This window comes from Xylocopa sonorina, chromosome 12, assembly GCF_050948175.1.
Source record: "Xylocopa sonorina isolate GNS202 chromosome 12, iyXylSono1_principal, whole genome shotgun sequence".
In the NCBI taxonomy this organism is placed as follows: Eukaryota; Metazoa; Arthropoda; class Insecta; order Hymenoptera; family Apidae; genus Xylocopa; species Xylocopa sonorina.
In genome coordinates, this window is record NC_135204.1 from 7,704,001 (window position 1) to 7,725,205 (window position 21,205).

The window sequence follows — 21,205 nt, forward strand, 5'->3', positions numbered from 1 at the left end:
CGGGTTGTTATATTTCGACGGAAACTTTTCGTTCGCCCGAGTTCTGAACAATTAAATTCCTCCACTCCTCCCTTCGTCTTAATCTCCCAATGGCTATCCTCAATTTCATTGTCTCTTTGCTTTAAACCGCCTAACCGAGTAAGTGAGAACTATCGCAAAATCGTCGAGTTCGTAACAGTATTTAACTAAGAGATATTGTAAGATCTGTGGAGAATTAAGATAAACGTCTGTCGCAATTCTTCGCTTTACCCTTACAAGCCTTCGAAGTACTAATAAAAAAAGAAGTTCTAACACCCCAATCAACAACACCAAACAATCAAAACCCAATATACATCAGACACCAATGCAAGAAAGAAGCTAACTCTAAAAAATCCTGAAACAGACGAACGAAAGCTGCGTACGCTGAGGAATACGAAGAAGACAGTCGAACGTAGGAGTCAGATCACGGTGGATGAGAGTGGATGATGGCAGAGGGGTGAAAGTAGCTGGAGAGGTAGTTAGAACGGGGCTGCGGCGTTCCTTCATGCGGTGATCGGACCGCACGAGGTAGCGCAAGCGCCAGCAGCTCGCTTTCACCACGCTTGCGCGATGTGCACCCTTCTACGGGGTGCGTCCGTGCCGGCGACGCTGTTCATGGACGGCAGACAGTTTCCACGGCACTCGACGAACGTCGTTTCCCCGTCCAGTCGAGGCAAACAGTTTCCATTCGACATAGAATCGCGTCGATACACCGCGTCCGTGATCCGACCAGCCAGCCACATGTCCTGATCGTTCCGCACGAAACTCCAAGGGATTTCCTCGAAAGGAGGCTTCATCGAGAGTTCAGCACGCGACTCCCGTTGGCAGAGGATGCTGCGAGCGGCGTGGAGCAACGTGGCAGGCGTCTGAAGAGACTTCCGCGAGAAAGTAGCCCCGCTGGATCTCCCTGGCTCTCCCCTCTTCTACAGACTAACGAGGATGATTCCTGGGAAGACTCTGCCTCCCCTAGAAGGCCTCTCGCGTGCTCTACCGGGGTTGACAAGCTCGCTGAAACAGATTGCCTCGTAAAGTATCGAAGAGCCAGCCGCGGCGTGAGATGAGTAACAGATGACAGGGTCGCGCTCGTGGATCAATGTAAACGACGAACAGGCTCCGGGCTCCTCGATTGCATCCGTGAGGAGGTGGCGAAGGGCGAAGTCGTCGCGAGGCAGACTGTTGATCAACCCTCTGTCGAAGAAGCCGGGAAGATACAGCGTTCAGAATTGGAGAAAAAACGCAGGAAGCTGAGTGTTCTCGCGGTATCCTCGAGTGTCTCCTTCGCTTGGTCCAGACTAAAGATCTCCGTCCAGGGGGAGGTAAAAGGTAGAGAAGAGTCCGCAGGAGCGGAAGCGAGTTCGTGAGTTCGAGTTTCCACGAGATTTTCGGCTCGCTGAGGACGGAGGTGGGAAAGGATCGTCTCTCTTACTCCAACATCGGATTCAAGCGGTTCGACTAACAACTGGGAAAAGTTTGTTCCACGTCGACGAGCCGATATGCCTGGCGAAACGTCTGTGGGAAGTTGAGGACTGGCACGTTACGGGGCGATCGCTGCTAAGGTAAGTAGCAAGTTACAAGGCCCACGGTCCTCCAAGAAAAGTTTTTCGAACGTTTCCGAATCGATGCACCACCACAGACACGCACACGGGCCAAGGCCTCGTGCACACGATCCCGGACACGCAGACGATCATTTCTGTCGCGTTGCCGCAGTTCTTCGTCACCACTCCTGACACGTATCTTTTTCTAGCGTTTCTAAATCCGAAGGGACTCTTTTTATTCAACGAAAATCAGGAGCAAAACGCAGCCTCTCGTTTATCAATTTTTCGAATGGTTGTTGTAGGTACTTCATGTTTCGCGAGAAACAGAAAATGGTTAGAGAAATTGAATTATACAGCGTATGTATACGTTGCACTTTACTCGCGCACTTTCGAGCGGAAAGTACAGCTCTTTTTCCTTCCGGGGCGAGAATAATGGATAGGGCAGAAGATTTGCGAGGCGGTGCGAACGTAGAGGATCAGACACATGTTGAAGATGGATCGTGTCTTATTTTCTGAGACGAGAGAATGGGGGTGAACGCATCCGGTGGATAGATTCGTTTGATGGGAATGACGAATTGTCTTTGCGCTTCGAACGATGCAATTGCGAACAGTGTGAGTGGTATTAAGTTGTAACCCTTTCGATGTTGAAAACAGGTTCAAAATTTCAGAGAAATTATTCCACTATAAATATAGCAAAAATATTTTTAAACAAATTTACGATTCGATAATTCTTGGAATAAATCCTGCAAATTATCAGAGTTCTCTAGTAATTCGGTCGTGGTCGAAAAATTCTAGTCCATGGTACGTAGAATATCGCGAATCGAACAGATCGACGTTCAACTTTTCAGGATGGGCGCGAAGCGAAGTAATTTCGTCCCGGTTGTCCCGTTCGCCGTGTTAACAGCTTTCGATAAATGTCCCGTCTTTGTTGGCTCGTCCGGCTCGTTTTATGCTCGTCGATTCGTCAGCGAAACTCGCTTCTACCCGTGCGATCCAGCCGAATCGAACGACTTTCGCAGTTCGAAAACTGATCGGACGCTACTTAATTCTTTCCGTCGAACGCGTTCCCGAAGGAAGCTTGCATTTATCTCCGATGTCATTAAAATGCTATCATCCGTAAAGCTAAGTACCCTGGCTATCGAACTAAACGATTCTTCGAACGTAACAAAGACACACGATGTTCCCTTGCAACGAGAAAAAAAAAAAAGAAAAATTCTGCGTCCAGGATAATACGGACAAATTGGTGAAAAGTAGTTCGCATAAATATGCAGGAATCCCAGGGGGTTCAGGGGGTTACTTTACACACGCTTAACAAGCCGGCAGACAGGTTGTATATTCAGACGAACAGAGCGGCGAAACAGGGATGTTACACGATCATGCTCGCCGTAACAACGGGAAAATCGAATTTCCTACACGCTGTTGGAAACGCGCAAAAGGAAATAGAGACCAAACAATCCAACGCCACGACTCAAAGGGAAAGAGGAAGGACGTGTGTCTAAAAAAAAATTCCTGTAGGACCGATCGTTTACAATCTTTCGCCTATATCGCGCGTATCAATTCCATTTCTCGAAGTTGCGAGATGTAAGAACTTTTCGTCTCGCGCTTTTCCTCTGTTATACGTATATATCTCCATTTACGTACCACCTGTTCAATCAATTCTTCCCTCGAACGTCTTGTCACGCGTAACGACCGTAGTTGGAGGAAAAATACATCTCTGGAGACGACACCACGCAAGGGGTGAATCCAATTGGTGCCATATACCAAGGGGTGCTCTTCGATTCGAGAGTCGAATTCGTTTTTGCGCCTGGCAAAGACGCAGACGTCGCATAGATAATTCATAATGACTAAGCTGGTCTAACGACGAGGTTGTCATTCTGGCACACGGTTTCCAGTAGTTACCATTATCCTTCGACCTTCTCTACGGCTCTCGTTCTCTCTTCTATTTTCCTCGTCCTCGCGAAAGAGGAACTTTAAACTCCTGAATGTTTTAACGTAATTGGTCGCTGGTTTGCGCGTGGAATTACGAGCTTTCCCCTCTGTTCCTTGAATATTAACATTAGCCGTACTTTTCTGGGTCAAACGCGACGTTTCAAGCGTGCCGTTGTATCCTTGTTTTGAAATTCTTTCAAATGGATTCGCAAATGTAGGAGCTTGCAGAGAATGTCGGTCGTGACTGTCTTCAGAACGATGCGTCGATGCATGATCGGCTGAAACGAAGAAGCGCGATGCTAAAGTGAAATGTAAGCGGTCTATACATGGTCAGACACGTCTCGACGAGAACAGCTTCGTAACTTTTTATGGAATCGTAATTTCGACGATTGTTTCAAACGAAAGTAGCTCGAGTTCGCTACAGCCACGCGTTCGAAAACGCGTTTGAAAGACCTCGCTTATAGAGGGGTTGAAAAACCATGTTCGACTTCCTCCTCCGGTCCTTTCATCCCTCGACTTCGCGAGGAGCCTTACACGTCCAATTTTATCCACGACATTTCCAGGCGTCGCATCCTCAGCGTGGCGTTTTATCGGCGGAAATTCGAGCTTCTTGAAATTTTGAAATGTCCCACTCGACCTGACCCCTGTTGCGTGTCCCACCCCGTCCAAACCCCGTCCTTTCATCCGCCATTCTTCGTCCCTGCTCGCTCCGCGCGGAAGCCACCGCGTTTCGAGAGACTTTCAACGCTTCCCAATTCCTTTTCAGCGCGTCGAGATCGTTAAATCCTTCAAGACCGCCACTGGTCGATCGGGGAGCGGAAGGCAAACAGCTTCGCTCGCCTGGCGTCAAGTGAAAATTGTTCGACCGCGAGGTTCATCTGCTCCTGTCTTATTTATTTACACCCACTCCGGGATGCTGCAGGATTCGAAACGTTGCAACGATGAAAACGTCCAAGAAGTCCAATTAAAACGTTTAAATCCTCTGTCTTTGCTTGTGGTCTTCTCTTCAAGGTTGATCAGTCGAGCTTCATATCCTGCTGTAATTTTTTACTATTTTTTACTAAATTATGTAGTACTTTCGAACTGGTAACATTTTCATAGCGCTTAACATATACATCCAGCTGGACTTTTTCTCCTCATCTCTCTGGTTAAATAAAACAAGCTAACTAGACGCCATCAAGGGCTTGTAATCCTAAGGGTCTCCAGTAAATGGGCTTCCCTTTCCTACCTCGCCATCCTCTTTCCGGAAGAAGAGGGATTAAGGGTAGACTTACGCGAGCGTCCTTCCCGTTCCACGGTCCTTTGAGACCTTTATTAGCCACGTTTATGTACTCGAACCCGTGTCATTTTTCTCGACCGGAAACGTCCTTATTTTTTCCGTCATTCGTCGCAAAACAGAACCAAAATCTAATCCAATAATCCAACTTGTAGTTTATATCCGATCGATATCGACGTCGGATTTTTTTCGCGAAAATGGACGATAAATAAATTTGCAGAGATCGCCAATAACACACGAGCCACGAAAGAGAAAAAGAGAGCCAACGATAATTCGCGTTCATCTAATAACACTGAGCCATTCGCGGCTAAAACACTCGTCCCAAAGGGAGGTTTATCAGCGGGGCTGTTTACGTCCTCGATTCACAGCTCCCACCTTAATTACCCGGCCGTTGTGCCTCCCTTAATGAGAATAAAAAGCGGCTGGATATTGAATCCCCGGCCGGGCATTTTTCCCGGCCGAACGAAAATCCTCTTACGGATTTCACGGGCGGGTATCGCGCGCGTAAAGCGCGACTCTTCATTACCCCATTGTTCGTCGCGTGGTCGTTTGTTGTTTTTCTTTCATCCTTTTTTTTTTCTCCCTCCAACTCTTCACCTCTGCCCTCCACCCATTCCCTTTTATCCTGGCGCCCCTTTCATCGCCGAAAAAATCGTCGCAGCCCAGAACCGCTTTGAAAACTGAACGAGGATCGCAGCGAAAAGTTGCGATTCCGAAAATTTTCCTGGAGACGGAGCAAAAAAATTAAAAACGCACCTCAACTTCTCGCGCTCTTTTTAATCGCTGTCACAAACGTACGATTTTTTTTTCGAACGACTGACGCTTTAATCCGCTCCGGTAAATTACGAGCTTCCTCCGCGCTGCGCTGATATTGGCTCGTTTTTTGGTCCTTTCACCCTGCCAAAACTGGCGCGTACAGTAATTTAAATTGTTAAATTTCACGTCGCGAAGTTTGCTCAAGCTAATCGCGCGGATTGGAAAAAGTGGAGCACGAATTTCGAAATTGGGACGACTACTCGTCCTTTAGAAAATTCCTTACGACACACACCCCCTGAAGCGCTCTTCTTCGATCGCGTTATCGTTGGTACCTCGAACTTTTCAATTTTCTTAAATACGTATACGCGGAGATTAAAGGAAAAAAGTTGGCAAATTAGTAGACAGAGGAGCTTGGTGGGAATTTTCAAAGTGTTCTCCGCGAACGCGACTCTCGTCTCGACTATGGAGGAAATGAGGAAAGTTACGACCCAAGACAGGGGTGGCGGAACGGTCGGGTAAAGGGTCGTTAGGATAGAAAACCGTGCCGTTCGAAAATATTTTCTCGCGACGTTATCGAGTTTCCACCATTCTTTCCGTTCGAATGCACCCGTGCGTCCTGAAAAGCGTCGCCGTTGATGGAAGTTACGCGAGAACCTCGCCAGGCACGTTAAAGAAGAAGTTAAGCGCGGCTTTATACATCGCGAGACCCGCTCGAGGACCCTATCGTTTCGCGTGGCTCTATGCGATCGAGAACTTCCACTGGCAACGCCCTTCCAGTGATTCTACCTTAATCTACACTGTCGTCTTTCACTTCCAAAGAAGCAGGATCGTTCCTCGAGAATCACGAGTCCACGATCGAAGCTTACAACCACTCGATTTCGGTTAACCCAATAGAAGGGTTGAAATTATACGAATTCGCATGTGTGGACGCTGTAAACGAAGTTCTTGGCCTGCCAGTGGACCCGTCACCATCCAACAAGGCCTGGTGCGTTAAACGCTCGAGGAGTCAGGTCAGAAAGTTCCTACATAGTAATTGGACGGCGTTGGGTGAGGACTTTGGACGAGCACTATTGTGGCATCGTGTGCAGTAAGACACTTACTCACACGCTGATAAACAGTTTTTAGGAAAAACAATCATCTCTGCTTGCAATTCACTTGCAACTACAAAATGAACATAAAAAGTGTATACATAAGTATCCATCCAACATACAAACTATGAAACTATTACTAAAAGTATCAGAGAATCGTGTAAAACATCGCAGTACCATCGAGCATCCCTAAAAACACTCATCTACCCTACATTGTCTCCCAACGTAGCAATGGACGAGGCAAAAGAAAAAAACCATGGTTCCAACCAAGCCCAACCTGAGCGAACTGAAAACGGTGAGGAACAGTGGCCATTAATCGCGAGGGGGTGCAACAATGGCGCTGGCTGGCGATCGTAATCGCGGTAATTTAATCAGCCGCAAGGGCGGAGTAAGTAAATCGCGTTAGCGGGTTGGTAAACGGTGGGGTATTTGTATTTATCGTCCGGGTGGAAGAAGAGAAGGGAGCGTGGCAACGGGACGGGAGATAAGGACAGGCGACGATGGGGGTGGAGGCGCGGCTGGGGTTACGAAGGCTTTTCGGAGGAAGTCAGAAGCAGCCTTTTTATCCTCGCAGCGGCGGTGGAAGAGGTTCTCGTTCGCAAATGAGGCACGAGCGTCGAGATAAGGGTGGAAAAGCCGCGGGCCAGCAGGCTGGGGCAGGGTCGAGCGTACACGGGAATAAAAGGCGATCAAACGCGATAAAAACTCGCCTCGAGAACCGATAAGCCCTAATTGAATGTTCCCTCTCGATTTTAGCCGGCCCGTAAAGCCGGAAACGTTCGCCGCGCCCCGCCAAGCGATAACCGTGCGCGACAACCCTCCTTTTTTGCCCATAACCCAGAGGCTTGAGAAAAGCGGAGGATCAAGGACGATTGCTGAGGTGAAAGGTTGAAATCGTAGGAAATGGCACGTGATTTTAAAAGAGAGTTTTGTTGGGGTGGAGTGTAATGTGGAACGAAAGTCTAGGGCGATCGTGGATCGCGGGAGAAGACGCGATCCTTGGGGAAGATGCGTGACTTCATATGTTTTAATGAGGGATGATTGAAAGGGGTGCGATTGGAATAATAGAATGGAATTCATTTTTTGGAATATTCTAGGAGATCGTAGATTTTGTGGTATGAAAAAATAGCAGAGATAACAGTATAATGGCGTAAAAATCCGTGTATGTTGCTAGGTTTTTTGGAACGAGAAAAACTTTGGTGTTTTTCAGGTGTCCTATGTTTCGCAGACTTTTTTCATAGGAATGCGTAACGCGAAAATTCCATTTCTAGTTTTTCTCTTTATTCACACGCTCCGCTTTGAATTTTGTTGCATTTTTGGGATACTCCATGGAAAATTGTTTAATATTTTTTTTTTTAGAATAGTTTTCCAAGCACTTTATGGTAGATATGTAGCATTCGATTGGAGGGTTGTAAATGTATCGGTACGAAGGAGAGGAGGGAGAGAGATTTTGTTTTGGAATAGGTAAAACACGTGGAATGCAATACAATACAATCGCGTTAATATATCTTCTGAACCAGATTACCCGAAACAAGAAGACTTTAGATTGCTCCGGCTACGGGGAGAATAATCAGACCGGGGAAGTTTGTAGTTCACACGGTATACAAATTGAGTAATATTCGCGTCATAGCGATAGCATTGGAAAACTATGCCATTTATACGCAGAATCGAGGAACTGCTGCATGCAACAGTACCAAAGGGAAATATTTACTTGCAATACTAGATTGCAATTTCGAGCGAATTTCTATCGAGCAACCTTAGAACCCAATAATTCTAAGTTACCATTTATAAAAATTACAGAACTCTTTTCTGAAATCTTTGGACTTCTCAAATTTGCCACATTTCTTATTTTCTCAGACGCAAATTTAAAATGTTCAAATCTCCCTTTCCTCCCAGTTTCAATCTAAAGATTTTGCAGCTTTCACGACTCGCACCCTTTTCTCGTTTCCTTCAGTTTAATGATCGCGAACCCAGCAACCAGAAGTCATCCGATCGGAACCATTTCGCGTAGGATCTATAAAAAGTACGGGTACTCTGAGATTCTGGACGAGCCACTCGAAACGGCGGGCAAGAAGGATCGAACGGCACAAAAATATTGGCACAATAGTCAGAGGGGTGGATTATAGGATAATCCGCGCGCAAGAATAGACGTCGGCCACGGACGTCACGGTGTTCCTTTAGAAACACGAAGAATCAGGACACCGAGGAGAGAAAGAGGGAAACAGAAGCTCAAGTGGGACGCGTATCCGCGAATTAAAGAGCAACGTTCATTAGTATCGCGACGAACCGAGGAACGACCAAGTTATTAGACGGTTCATATAATTAAAAGCCCACCCCTAATAGTCATAATTGCTCCCCTGAATCCAAATTCGCACCAGAAACGAGATAGACAAATAAATAACGCAGTTTATAAAATAATTTACCGGAAAAATCTGTTAGATAATAATAATCAAAGTTAATCGTTAAAAATACGTGAAATATAATCCCTTGAAAGGAATATGCGTTGGAGAAAGAAAAATGAATGGACAGTGACAAACACGATAGTCGAAACAGTCTTCGCCTTTTTTTATCAATAAAAGTGCGGAGGGTAGAAAAAATTAGGTGGAAACGAAATTTATGGGCGAACTAGGGGAGACGAAATCGTTCGGGGGGATCGAGATGGATTGTCGAGCAGGCAGGTAGAGCCGAGATCGTGGTGAAACCGACGCTCGTGGAAGGGTGGGTCCAATGAAATTTCGCCCCGGTTCCTTGGACCCGTTGCTTCCTCCCTTAACTTCTAACCAGTCTTCCGGCGCGGCTGGAAATAGCCGACAGGAAAATGGAATTTCGCGGTGCAAACTGTTAATTCGTGGTTCAGACGGTGCGTCGAGCCGTTGTTGAATGGACAGAGTTAACTTTCCTTCATTTTTTATGGGAGCTGTTGCCAAGTCTCTCTCTGAATCGTTTGTAAAAGGAGATATTGTCTGAATACAGCCAGTACAATTGAAAACCGCGCAGAGATAAATAATCTCTAACAAGATATTTCACTGTATAAATTGATTTGAGCAATCCTATCTATTTGATAATAATAATAACGAGTCCCAAACGACGCAAAATTCCTAATGAAGGTAACGACTCGAGAGTCTCATCTCGCTTGCAATTATCAATTAAGTGCGTAAGCTAAATGTAGAAATTCAAGAGATCAGAAGCCATCTGACCAATAACAATTGAATTTCATAATCGTGCCAGATCTCACGGGCATGTGGACACGAGGATCGCCCATTGTAATATACTTTACGGTCCCAATTTGGTATTTCACCCGGCGGCACGACTTGGGCGTGCAATTAAACGGAAGTCAAGATGGGATCGCAGGACCTTATCCCGGTAACACGGCGCGCAGTGTGTAATTGACGCTAAGAGGGCAGATTAGGTGCAAGGTAAACGTAACTGTTATTCGTCTAGCGGGGATTCACCAGAGACGACAGACAGATAGTTACGAGCTCGTTATCTCGCGCGAGCAGACGCATTTAATTCGAGACACTTGAACTTTCGTGGCGAGCAGGAGAATCGCGAGGCTCGCTTTTCCGGGCGACGCGTCGGACAGCTCGATTCGAACAAGCGTCGAACGAGAAACGAAATACCCTGTCTAATCGATTCGACTAATCTACAATTAGACAACCCTCGTAGAGTCTAATTCCAAAAAATGGACATTATACGCAGGCTATAAACGAACGCTAAATAACTCGAATATAAAAATTGCTAAATCCTGAATTTACCGATCTAAAGGTAATCCACGCGATTTACCCGAATCCCAACTGCTGTAATCGCAACATTAATCATAACCCGTATCCAACTAATCCCAATTTACATCCCCTGAGCTGATCCCACTGACGTTAACCCGCAAAAAAAGGAGGCAACTCGAAACTCGGCTGCACCGCCATCATCCGCAGAGTCACCGGTAGAAAACAGAGGGACGGTGTGGCTTGATTAAAAGACGTCTCCCTATAAATTTCCTGGCCGTCAAGCGAGGACCCGTAAAGGGTCCCTCTAAACGACTTATTGGTTCCCGACCTATTTCCTTAATAAAGGTTTCCGCGACTTTCCAGCTTGGCCCCGTCGATCTCTCCCCTATTACACGCTCGAGGGACCCTCCGGGTCTCGCCAAAGCACGCCACATCAAGCCTGGTCATCCCCTAATTGACGACTCCATCGGGAAGGGAACCGGACGAAAAACGTCCATCTGGGTCTCAGCTCGGGATCCTGGCAGTTTTTAGCATCCCGGCTTTTAGTTAGCGCGGTCCACCCGGGCTCTTTCTTCGAATTTCTCCCATACTTCTGGTTTCTCAGCGGAGTTCCTCCGTTGCTCCGGAAATTCGGTCCAACGTCTCTTTGTGTCCCTCTCTCTGCCCCAGAGGCTGCAGACTCCCACGCCTCTGGCTGCTCGGGCTATCGATTGCGAGCTGCCAGGGCCACCAAGACCCCTGGCTTGGCTTCGTTGTGCTAACTCGTTACGCGGTGTTACCGCGTGTCCCGATTAGACTCTGCCAGAAACGGAACAGACGGTGTGTCTGCCACCGTGCGAATGCGTGTCTTCTCGTTCAATCGATTTTTGGTCCCACGTTTCGTTGCTCTTCTTGGGTCTTCGTCCGTTTCGCCAGCTGTAATTAGATAAATTGTACGTTTACAATAATTCCAATTAAGGAAGATTGTTGTATACGGCTTGTTTATAAAATACTTGACATTGATACCTTTTAAACGTGCAGCTTCGAGTTCCAGGTTTAGGGATTTCAAAGGGAGAAGATAACTGATCGTTTGACGCCCGGATCAGAGACCATTTGTTTCCCTGCCACGGGTACAGTTTAATTTTTCCTTTGTGCCCTTTCACAGCATCCCCATAACGCCTTATCGTCGCAATCTACGGCTCATTTTGTAGCTACTTTTTCACGCCAGCTTCCTACTTTCCGCGTCCTGTCGCTCGTTATCTGCGCCCTCCCTTAATACGGGCGCGCAAACGTTTTTCCACGCCGGTCGATTCGTCTTTGTCCGCCGCGTTTTACCCATCCGCAACACCGAGACACCCCCCTGGGAAGACGTAACACGTAATCCTGATCGAATGGTCGGTTTTCCGGCTCGCTGAAACGAGGTGGTAACGAGCTCGAACTGTCTAATCGTCTAACGGGTTGGCGAATAAATGAAATTCCTCTCGATTCGAACCCTTGGACGATCCTCTGTTCGTTGGATGCCTTAATTATCGCTTCGCTGATGGTTTTTATTACATTCGAAGTGCAATCTATAGTGCAATTCCTTTGGAATTTTCGTCCATCATTAAACAGTAGTATTTGCAACGTTTCTATTTCATTTTTAGGGGCTGTTAAAATTTTATACTCTACTATTTCAAAAATTATTTCCCTGATGCTTGTATTTATATTTATGGCAGGTGTTGTAACGTTTGACTTTGTTTTATTCGCACTTCGTTAATTTCAATTTCTCGTGAAAGCTGGTGGAATGGTTTTCAAGGCGTTACAGCGGGCGTTTCCCATCTGTTTCGCTCCTTTTTCGCTCTCGCGATAACGGGACACCTTCAGCGGAATGTAACGCGTAATCCTGGCCGGGAAGTTGGTTTCAGGGAGGGGGGAGGGGAGGAAGGGTGTGCAGAAACGAGAAGGAAACAAGCTCGAATTCTGTAACCGCGGATAAACGAGATTCCTCGATCCATCGCGTATTCTCGGCTCGGGGACCCGCTAACTTTCCGCGAACTTTCAAAAACGCCCTCGAAATCGGCGAATTCCACGACGGATCTCGCGTTCTAACGGGACTGCCGACGAAATTGCGAGGAAAATCCGTCGCGGATCCCCGAGTGTTCTCGCGTGAACAGTGTCTCGGTGTTTGAATAAGTTACCAGGGGGTTGTTCAAGAATATATAAGAAGCCTTCGAGAGTTTCGACTGTGCTCCGTGAATATTCAATTTGCTCGACGGAATTCGTCACTGTGCGGCGCCACGACTTAATGGAAAAGCAGCAACAGAGATTGCACGGTGTAGACGATTTACAAAAATCAGTGGAATCACTTGAATCACTTATCAATTACTATCTACGTATCGAGTATCTTCCATCAATTATTAGATACAATCATTTCTATCATTTTCTGAATCGTCAAGCAAAAACTTAACTAACATTTCTTCAGAGTCATTAATAACAGAATTATACATACAAAGTTGCATATATATACGTTAACGTATAATTCATAGGTAAATCCGACGTAAGTACCGTTGCTTGCGGCGTTCGAATTCTGACGCTCCTCCACGGTCCTCCCGTTTTATGCCGTTCGATCGCCTCCGTCACGAGGGAGCTATTGCTTAGACGCGATTCACTCGGATTATCTCCGGCGTGTTAATTAGTTACGCGTGTTAGAGCTGCGTCGATTGTAGCGCTGGGCTTGCAGCATCAATTCCAATTAAACAGCCCTATCCCCGAGGGATTCCGATTCCTTCGCGTTTACCACCTGCTAACAGATGCCAGTCCCGATTCGATGTATCTCGATCGCGTCTCGCGCTGGTTCCGCGCGTTACGATCGGTGCCGCGCCGCGATAAGGGGAATCGATCGTGGCCAGTGCAACACTTCACGGGTGCGGTTTAAAAACGAGATAACCAGAGATAGCAGAGAGACGATTGAGTCTGACTACGGAGTCTGAGTAAACTGGAGGACCAGATTCGATTCCAATATTCGTACACGTCTGTATTCTGTCAGGCTGGCGACATTTAAGATGAGAAACAGAGATATCGCGAGAGGAGTGTTTTGAAACGCACAGTAGCGCGGTACGCCCTCGAAAATATGGTCGACGACGACACGGAGGAGGACGCTCGTCGTCGTTGGCCGTAGGACGGTCGCGGAAGGAGGGATGCCACGACGACCCACATTCCGTCGAATTTAATTTCATGCCTTATCTCTGGTAACCACGGTACAATGCTTCAACTGGGGCGGCTGCGAATCCTTCTATCTTTCCCTTGTACGGCCCACATACACCGCCGCAACGACACAACGGTGTACAACCGGTTCACGGTTGCGCCGCAGCCACCTACCCCTGTTCCGCGACCGCAATTTCTGCCCGTATTTTTCTGATAAAATATTCACCTCGCCTTTCCACGTTCCTGCCATCAGCATTCTTCTTTCTTTCCTCTTCTCCTTTTTTCCTCTCTCCAACGACGAGTGTTAATTAATTGATGCACGATCATTCGCACCACTCCCCTTTCTGGTTTGCCCTCGCCATTTAAATGGTTCCTGGATCCGTTGATTTGTTAACGGGGGTAAGTTCGTGGGACGTAGCTTGAACGCGAGAGGTAAGATTTTCGACCTGATTATTGAAATACAGCGAATGGACGGATCTGCTGTTGCGATTGCAAATTTTTCTCGTCGCCTTTCGCCAACTCGATACCTTTCATATAACGTTCCCGTTCAAGTAACCCGTTCGCACCATTGATTGCTTCAACAGAGGCGCGTAAACAAAGGGTGATACTTATTTACACAGAGTTCTCTTTTACCCCTTGGCAACCCCCTTCTCTGTTTGCTCCCTTCCACGTTGGTTAACACGTGATCCTGCTCATCTTATTTAAGCTAGGTTGTACTGCGAAAAAATTAGTAAAAAGTTGTTTTAAAAGCAAACATTATATTGTTATTCTAACTTGACTAGATTCTAATTATTCATCCCCTGATCGTTGGGAGCCTGATGACTTCAGGAGACGTTAACTAAAGACTGATTGATGGGGGCCCTAATTGCTTTTAAACTTGTTGAAACGTTGATCAAGGGGTAACCAGAAACTCTATCTGCCGGAAGCTCGATCATTTAAAGAGATACTAACAGGAATCAGGTGGATGGAACCGAATTCCAATTCTCTTTGTACAATTTGACAAATCTATCTCTCTATGACTTGTTCCAGCTGGCTCGGTATCCATCCAAATCTGGATTATCTGATAACTTTAACTTCGTAGTTAAATTGTCTTTACATTTATGGGCAAAATGTAATTATCCTTGAGAATTCTGACATTCTCCACTGCATCGTTAGGTTTTTTTTTATTAAAGCTTTCCTTGCGGAGGATTAAAAGTTTCACTTGTAATAGAGTATAATTAGCAGATAGCAAAAGCTGTTGCGTTGCGATTAAATTTTTAATCGCCACGCTGAGCTAAATAAATGTTATCAGAGGAAAGTCGACGAACCTGACCAACCGCTGCGAAAGATCAAAAGGTCGAAAAGGGAAGAAAAAAGGAACTCATTTGCTCGCAACGTTCACCAGTCGAAACAGAGATACGTAAGCGCGATACACGTGTGGGCGGTATTGAAAAGCTCATCAAAGGACAACGAGGCGACCAGTAGAACGGAGAAAGAGAGAAAGGGAAACGGGGTAGTTTAGGATGTAGTTCATGCCCTGATAGCGGTACGGAGTTGCGTGTACAATATCGCTAGCAATTATTCGACGTTACTCGAGTACTCCCCTAGAGACGTAAAAAATTATTAAACCTCGACTCTTCGTTAAACAATTTTTTACGCAACGTCGAAACGCTAAGTACAAACAAAAAGTTCGTCTCATAACAAGCCAAACTGAGCAACCCTCGAACTATCTATCCCCATTGGGTTAAAATTAGACTCTTCCGCGGTTCAAACGATTATTAACAGTGACCGTACACACCGGTTGCACGAGAGTATCCACATATAAACGCGCACAATAAAAATTGTGTAGGAGGCGTCGACAGGTTTGTTTGAAGCTCGATCGTGGCTATTTCTATGCGTGTACACGCGACGCGACGGGACGATTCGCTTTATCAGCGGACTCTCCTCGGTGAGAGGCCGGCTGAAAGCGCGAAAACGGGACATTTATTTCGGGAAATCGAGCCGCCCGATTATTAACTTCGCGTAATGGGTCGCGCGGCTCGACAGGAAATTGAAAAATACGAGCACGTAACTGGCTGCCGAGCCGAATTCCCTTTGCGGGGCAAATGTCGCCCTCGGATGTCCTTCGTCAAGCGCTTTTTCGGCCGTTTAAGCGTGAAAACAATGGGAATTTATGGGTATAGTGGATTTTCCACGTCCGATATGAGAGATTATCGCGTTGCTATTTTTGGAGCCGGAAACTGCATAACATCAGGCACCTCCGTCGATGTTTGTTCAAAAATTCCCGCAATTTTCAAACTTGCTCTGTCAAACTTCTATTACGTATTCCATTTGCCTACTATTCCAGTTCCGAAGTTTATGGAAATCATCAAGTTTTCTCGTTTCGACGTTTATATCGCACGCTGGGGGATTGTATTCGAATTTCTGCTATACTCGCAAATTATTACGATAGTTCGAAATTATTATACACATAAACGGACTTACCTCCCAAGCATCATACCTTTGAGAGTTGCTCGCGTTGATCCTCCAATTGCTACCCCCGAACTCCTTTGGGACGTCCAAGATGATCCGCGAACTTGCGCGCGGCACGCTGAACCACCACCTTCTCAGGCACACATCTGAAATGCAAACGGAAATTAACGTGCGACTCAAACTTCAGAAGCACTACGTGCACCGCGATTTGAATTATATATACAAATTTGCGTAACAATCGTACGTAAAGTGTATCGGTTGCAACCTGAAGACGGCGTCAAGCTTGATTGACCCATTCTCCGATCATCCCCGTCGGTCACAGGTCCTTATCCCTGGTCACCCTCGTCACTCGATAGCATCTCCATAACCGCGTGGCCCCGCCACTCGTCATAGACACCTATGGAGGTCCTCTGAAGCATCTCTCCGGAGGCCGTAATCACCAGTAAGGAGCAATTAGGGCAACGAAGGGCCGCTGGATAAGATCTAATGGGATCGTTGGTAATCTCTGCGACAGGTTTGCCAGCGCACCAGATGGACGACGCTCCAGGGAGGATAGTGGAGCGATAGGAGGCGTACGGTTGCGGCTGCAGCTGCGGCGTCGGTCGCTGCACCTGCAGCTGCAGCTGCGGTGGCTGGCTGGCTGCCGTTGGCGGCGCGCGGACGGGCCGGAACGATGCAGAGCACCGGCGACTACTATCAAAGGGCGCCGCGATGCTGTCCAGGGAGGAACGCCAACGCGAACACGGACGCCTTGAGGATCAGCGCCTCCGTGAGGGGCGCAGAGTTGCTGTGCTGTTGCTGCAGTTGCAGCACGGCCACGTCCACCAAGACTCCGGGTCTATTGGCAAGTCTGGGGGTATGCGTGCTTGTATTAGGGTACACGTTACTGGGAGCGTTCGCGTTCATGGCGCTGGAAGGTGGCCTCAAGTCGGTGAGTGTTCTGGGCTTTTGTATAGAATAGTTTGAACTTTTACTAACTTATTGATTCGTATAAATCGGGGATAAAATATTTGCTACGTTTTTAACAGGATTCAGCAAACGACTTACTCGTTCCCGGAGGCTCCAAGTCCGAGGGAGGATCGTACGTGGTGTCTGGTCTCGAGGACGACACCGCTGCCATGGAGCTTAGGGCACGCACCGTCGAAAGGCTCTGGAGCATCACGGAAGACCTCAACGTGTTGTACAAAGAAAACTGGACACGACTAGCGGCAAGAGAAGTGTTTGAGTTCCAGGAGAACCTGGCAAGGGGTCTCAGAAGAACTTCCTCTCAGTACGAGCCAGTTGGACCATCCTCTAGATCCAGGGACCATGAGAGACGACCGCATCGGAGATGGACCTTCAGTGGCAGTTTGTTGTACTCCCTAACACTAATTACCACTATAGGTAAGAAAAGAAAGTCGATCACACTTCTTTCTTAACCAGCGATTAGCAATTTCACCGAGAAATTGCACAAAATTATTGCAGCCCTAATACAAATTCTCAATTTATATCACCTGGATCTAAATCACCTCCAATCACGCCTATTATACTCTAATAAACGCCTAGTATTCTGCCCTTCTTCCCTTAATGACGATCATTTGTAACAGAACTCGAATCAATGGTATTCCAGGATACGGTAGCGTGGCGCCTCGCACGGTCTGGGGTCGTTTGATCACAATAGTATACGCTCTGGCCGGGATTCCCCTAATGCTAGTCTATTTGAGCACGGTGGGCGACGTCCTTTCGCGAAGCTTCCGCCGTCTGTACGGCCGGCTGTGCAGGCCTCGAAATTGCACCAGAAAGCAACAACCACCACCGCCGCCACCTCCTGTCGGTGGTATCGTGAGCAAAACGTATAGATACGACAACCACGTCGACTCAAAGTCTGGAAATTATTATTCTGCAAGCAGGGAGAGCTCCTGCGACGATCTAGGAACTAGAGGCACCAGCAGCGCCATTTTATTGGATTGCGGCAACGAAGGGCTGCTTCATGCGACTACCAGCTCGACTGCTGCGCTTCAGGTATGATGCATTTTGCCGTGAAAACATGATTTCACACCTAGAAAATATCAATATATTAAAGAACTTGATTGATTGATTGATCAGCCTGCAATCGAGGACACCAGACGAAAAAACCTAACTAAATTTCAGTGTCCTCAATTTTTTTATATCCACAAAATTTCGTTACCCATATTTCAATTGAATCGCACGCATTATATAGTAAAACTGTACGATAAACAATACCTGGGAAAGCATTGCATTCTCCATCAGGACGTGTCGTCGGGAAACAGTAAACGCCACTTCCATCCGTGTTCGTTGTCCCTGTCGACGAGCTCGTCCCCTGGCTACGTGGTGGAAACGAACCCGGTCAGGATACCGATCAGTCTCTGCCTAGTGATCATGCTGCTCTACATATGCTGCGGCGCGGTGATGTTCAACCGTCTGGAGGGTTGGAGCCTCTTGGAGGGCGGCTACTTCTGTTTCACCAGCCTCGGAACTATCGGTTTCGGCGACCTGATGCCCGTAGGACGTAACGCGGCGTCCGCCACCCTGGAGGAGCTCAGTTTGTGCGCCTGCTCGCTCTACATACTCGCCGGGATGGGCCTGATCGCCATGTGCTTCAACCTCGTCCAGGAGGAGGTGGTACGCGTGGTCAGGGTCTTCGGTAGAACCTGCGGCATGTCGTCGGGGGTGGTGGTCGGACCTATCGGTGGTACAGGTATCCCTGATGCAGGCATTCGACGGGGAACCGCTAGATCGTTCCGGGCGAGAAGCTATTTTACCCGGCTACGCTTTAGATTCCGACCTGAACGCTTTGAGCCTGGCTATACATACTATTTCCATGCATAAACAATCACAATACAGCATATCTTGTTATGGCAATAGTGACTTTATCGTGTTGCGACTTAACTCGCGGAAAGGTAGTTGCATCTTATAGACAATTTATAAAAATATTTCATCTCACGTATCGAACACAAGCAACTACCTTTCCTTAACCCCCACTAACTACAAAAGCTTCAGCTTCCCTGCCCAAAGCGAAAAACTACGTTTCCACACAAGCCCAGGCTCAAAGTGCCAAAGGTATCACGAACGAACGAGTCAAGCTCTCATTTGCTTTCACGTAGAGCGGTTCTTATCCACTCGCGTCGGGGATTTCGATCGGGCATCTTGACCACTCTGCAAAAACCCCTTTCATTAAAACAGAGCAAACAAGACCATTTTAATAAAATCAATAACCATAATACCACAGTCAAGCCTCCAAAAAACCATGAACCCTTTACTTCGCTCGATAGGTACCGGTCCCGGGCTCAAGGCCGACCTGGACGACGGAGGAGGCACCAGCGACTCGCGACTGTCCGAACAAGAAGAAGAAGCGATCGCAATGTCCATGGTGCCAACATCCTGACAGCATCAGGCCAGGAGTCCCGGGGACGGGAAGCTCCTGGCCCACGCGTCCAACACTGCCATAAAGCCATCGCCAGGTCATCATTCTCTGCCTCGCAAGAGAACACCGTCTGAATCAAGAAACTCGTCGAGCCAACAGTTCCAACGCGCGCAATCTTTGAGGCGTAGCTGTCTGTCCCCGACGCAGTACCACCATCAACATCATCAGCATCGCCAGCAAGAGAGTTCGTTGCACTTCGAATACTTCGTGCCTAGGAGTGTGAGCGAGTTCAACCTGGCTGCAGCAGCGGTCACGGACATGGCCGTGCCTCCGCCGCCGCCTACTTCCGTTCTACGACCCTCATCGGCTGTTACGCCACCGTTGGCCTCAGCCGCGAATCCTTCCGCGTCGAATCAGTCCAGGCTACTGGAGTGTCCAGGAACCGCGACCAGAAGCCGCGAGAAGATGGTCACCTTCGAGGACGAAGGTGTCAGCTGCGCCACCTCCACGCCCACTAGGAAGAATGTTTCTGGGCTGGAGAACGTTTTCATGTGACGTTACAATCATGGGTGATTTTGTGATGAAAAGTTGGAGAATGTTGGAGATTGTTCGTGAGACGAGTGAGAAATGGATACGAAGTCGTTTTCGAAGTCCGGTGGATGCTGAATGAGAGTTGAATGGACGAATCGTGCAGTAATAGATTCCTTCTCTCTGAAAAAAACGGAGAGTAAACTTTTATTGAATTGTTGAATGAGAAGGAAGATTCTAAAATGTGCCCAATAATGTTTTCTGGGATAAGGTCTTAGAAACATGAGCGAAGAACGTGTGTATGCATTCTTCAGGCTCTAAGACCACGAAGTTCGAGCATTAAAAACGTCTAGAAGAAAGATCCGGGACTTCTGGAGACTTTTAGAGGCGTAACGACGAAAGACACTAGATTTCTACCGTTTACATTATAACTACCGTTACTGTAACACTATTTAATACTCTTATCGCTGCTGATACTCTTCTTCTTACCATTATCGTTGCTAGATTACGCGACATGGCCGAATTTACTTCGTGTGAGTTGTGTGAATTATCAAAATGTACATGTACTGCATTGCCCCTTTCTTCGATGGACATGTCTTCTAAAAAAAAATAACCATATACAGGGTGAGACAATCGAGAAGAAAAAATTTATAGAAGAATAAAATTTGACAAAAATTGAACTTAAAATATCCATTCTTGTACTAATATTTCTTTAGTAATCACATGTTTAGTCGAATTTTATGTTTTCCAAAAGGAAGGGGTAATGCAAAAAAAAAAGAATGAAAGACACAGCCTTAAAAAACAACGCCAAATTGGCAGTTCAATTAATATTGTTACGAAAAGACAGATAAATATAAAATATAGAAACAAAGACGTGTGCACAGCTACAAAACGGTTTGTCCTAATGTAACTTGTAAGAGGACTCGTTTTAACCCAACGTTGGACACCGCTTAATTTTAATACAAGGTCGATAAAGAAGCGTACGAAATAAAACTATCGTCTAAAAGCGTGTGGTTGAACGGTGAAATTTATCATGGAAAATATGAAAACAATGAGATGAAAGGAAACGGTATTGATATCATAATGGACCAAATCCAGTCTCGCTGATGGATTTCCCGTGTGCACCAACGTGGTCAGCAAGCAAAATGTCACTAGATTGAGGCTCAACGAGTGTTTCAATACGATGTTTGTACACGTGTTTCTTTCTTGACATTCGATGAGTTTTCATTAAAGAGAAACGAAGTAAAAGTTTGATCAAACAATCACCACTTGAGCTTTTATTTTTGCCTCACTGTAACTTCGTATCCTTAATCCTCTTAATAAATATATTCGCAATCGTACGATTCAAGTTTCCTCTAAAGAATACCAAAGGTAAG

General features: G+C 46.8%; 2 protein-coding genes across 3 annotated transcripts; both read left to right on the forward strand.

Annotated features, from left to right (window-relative positions):
• Window positions 1-1,263: 1,263 nt before the first annotated feature.
• Window positions 1,264-19,349, forward strand: LOC143429747 (potassium channel subfamily K member 18). Of its 2 annotated transcripts, XM_076905500.1 has the most exons (6): window positions 1,264-1,574; window positions 16,452-16,868; window positions 16,966-17,320; window positions 17,547-17,938; window positions 18,188-18,635; window positions 19,210-19,349. In XM_076905500.1, the coding sequence occupies exons 2-6, from the start codon at window positions 16,611-16,613 to the stop codon at window positions 19,320-19,322; spliced, it is 1,566 nt and encodes a 521-aa protein (XP_076761615.1). In that variant the 5' UTR covers window positions 1,264-1,574; window positions 16,452-16,610; the 3' UTR covers window positions 19,323-19,349. The 2 variants fall into 2 exon arrangements, with proteins under 2 accessions (XP_076761615.1, XP_076761614.1); XM_076905499.1 differs by lacking the exon at window positions 19,210-19,349 and having other exon boundaries at window positions 18,188-18,858.
• On the forward strand, window positions 19,323-21,197 carry LOC143429626 (uncharacterized; the record flags this gene model as incomplete). The annotated part of the gene is made up of 1 exon (XM_076905304.1): window positions 19,323-21,197. A coding segment is annotated over one exon (534 nt), but the record flags the coding sequence as incomplete, so codon positions are not given.
• Window positions 21,198-21,205: the final 8 nt, after the last annotated feature.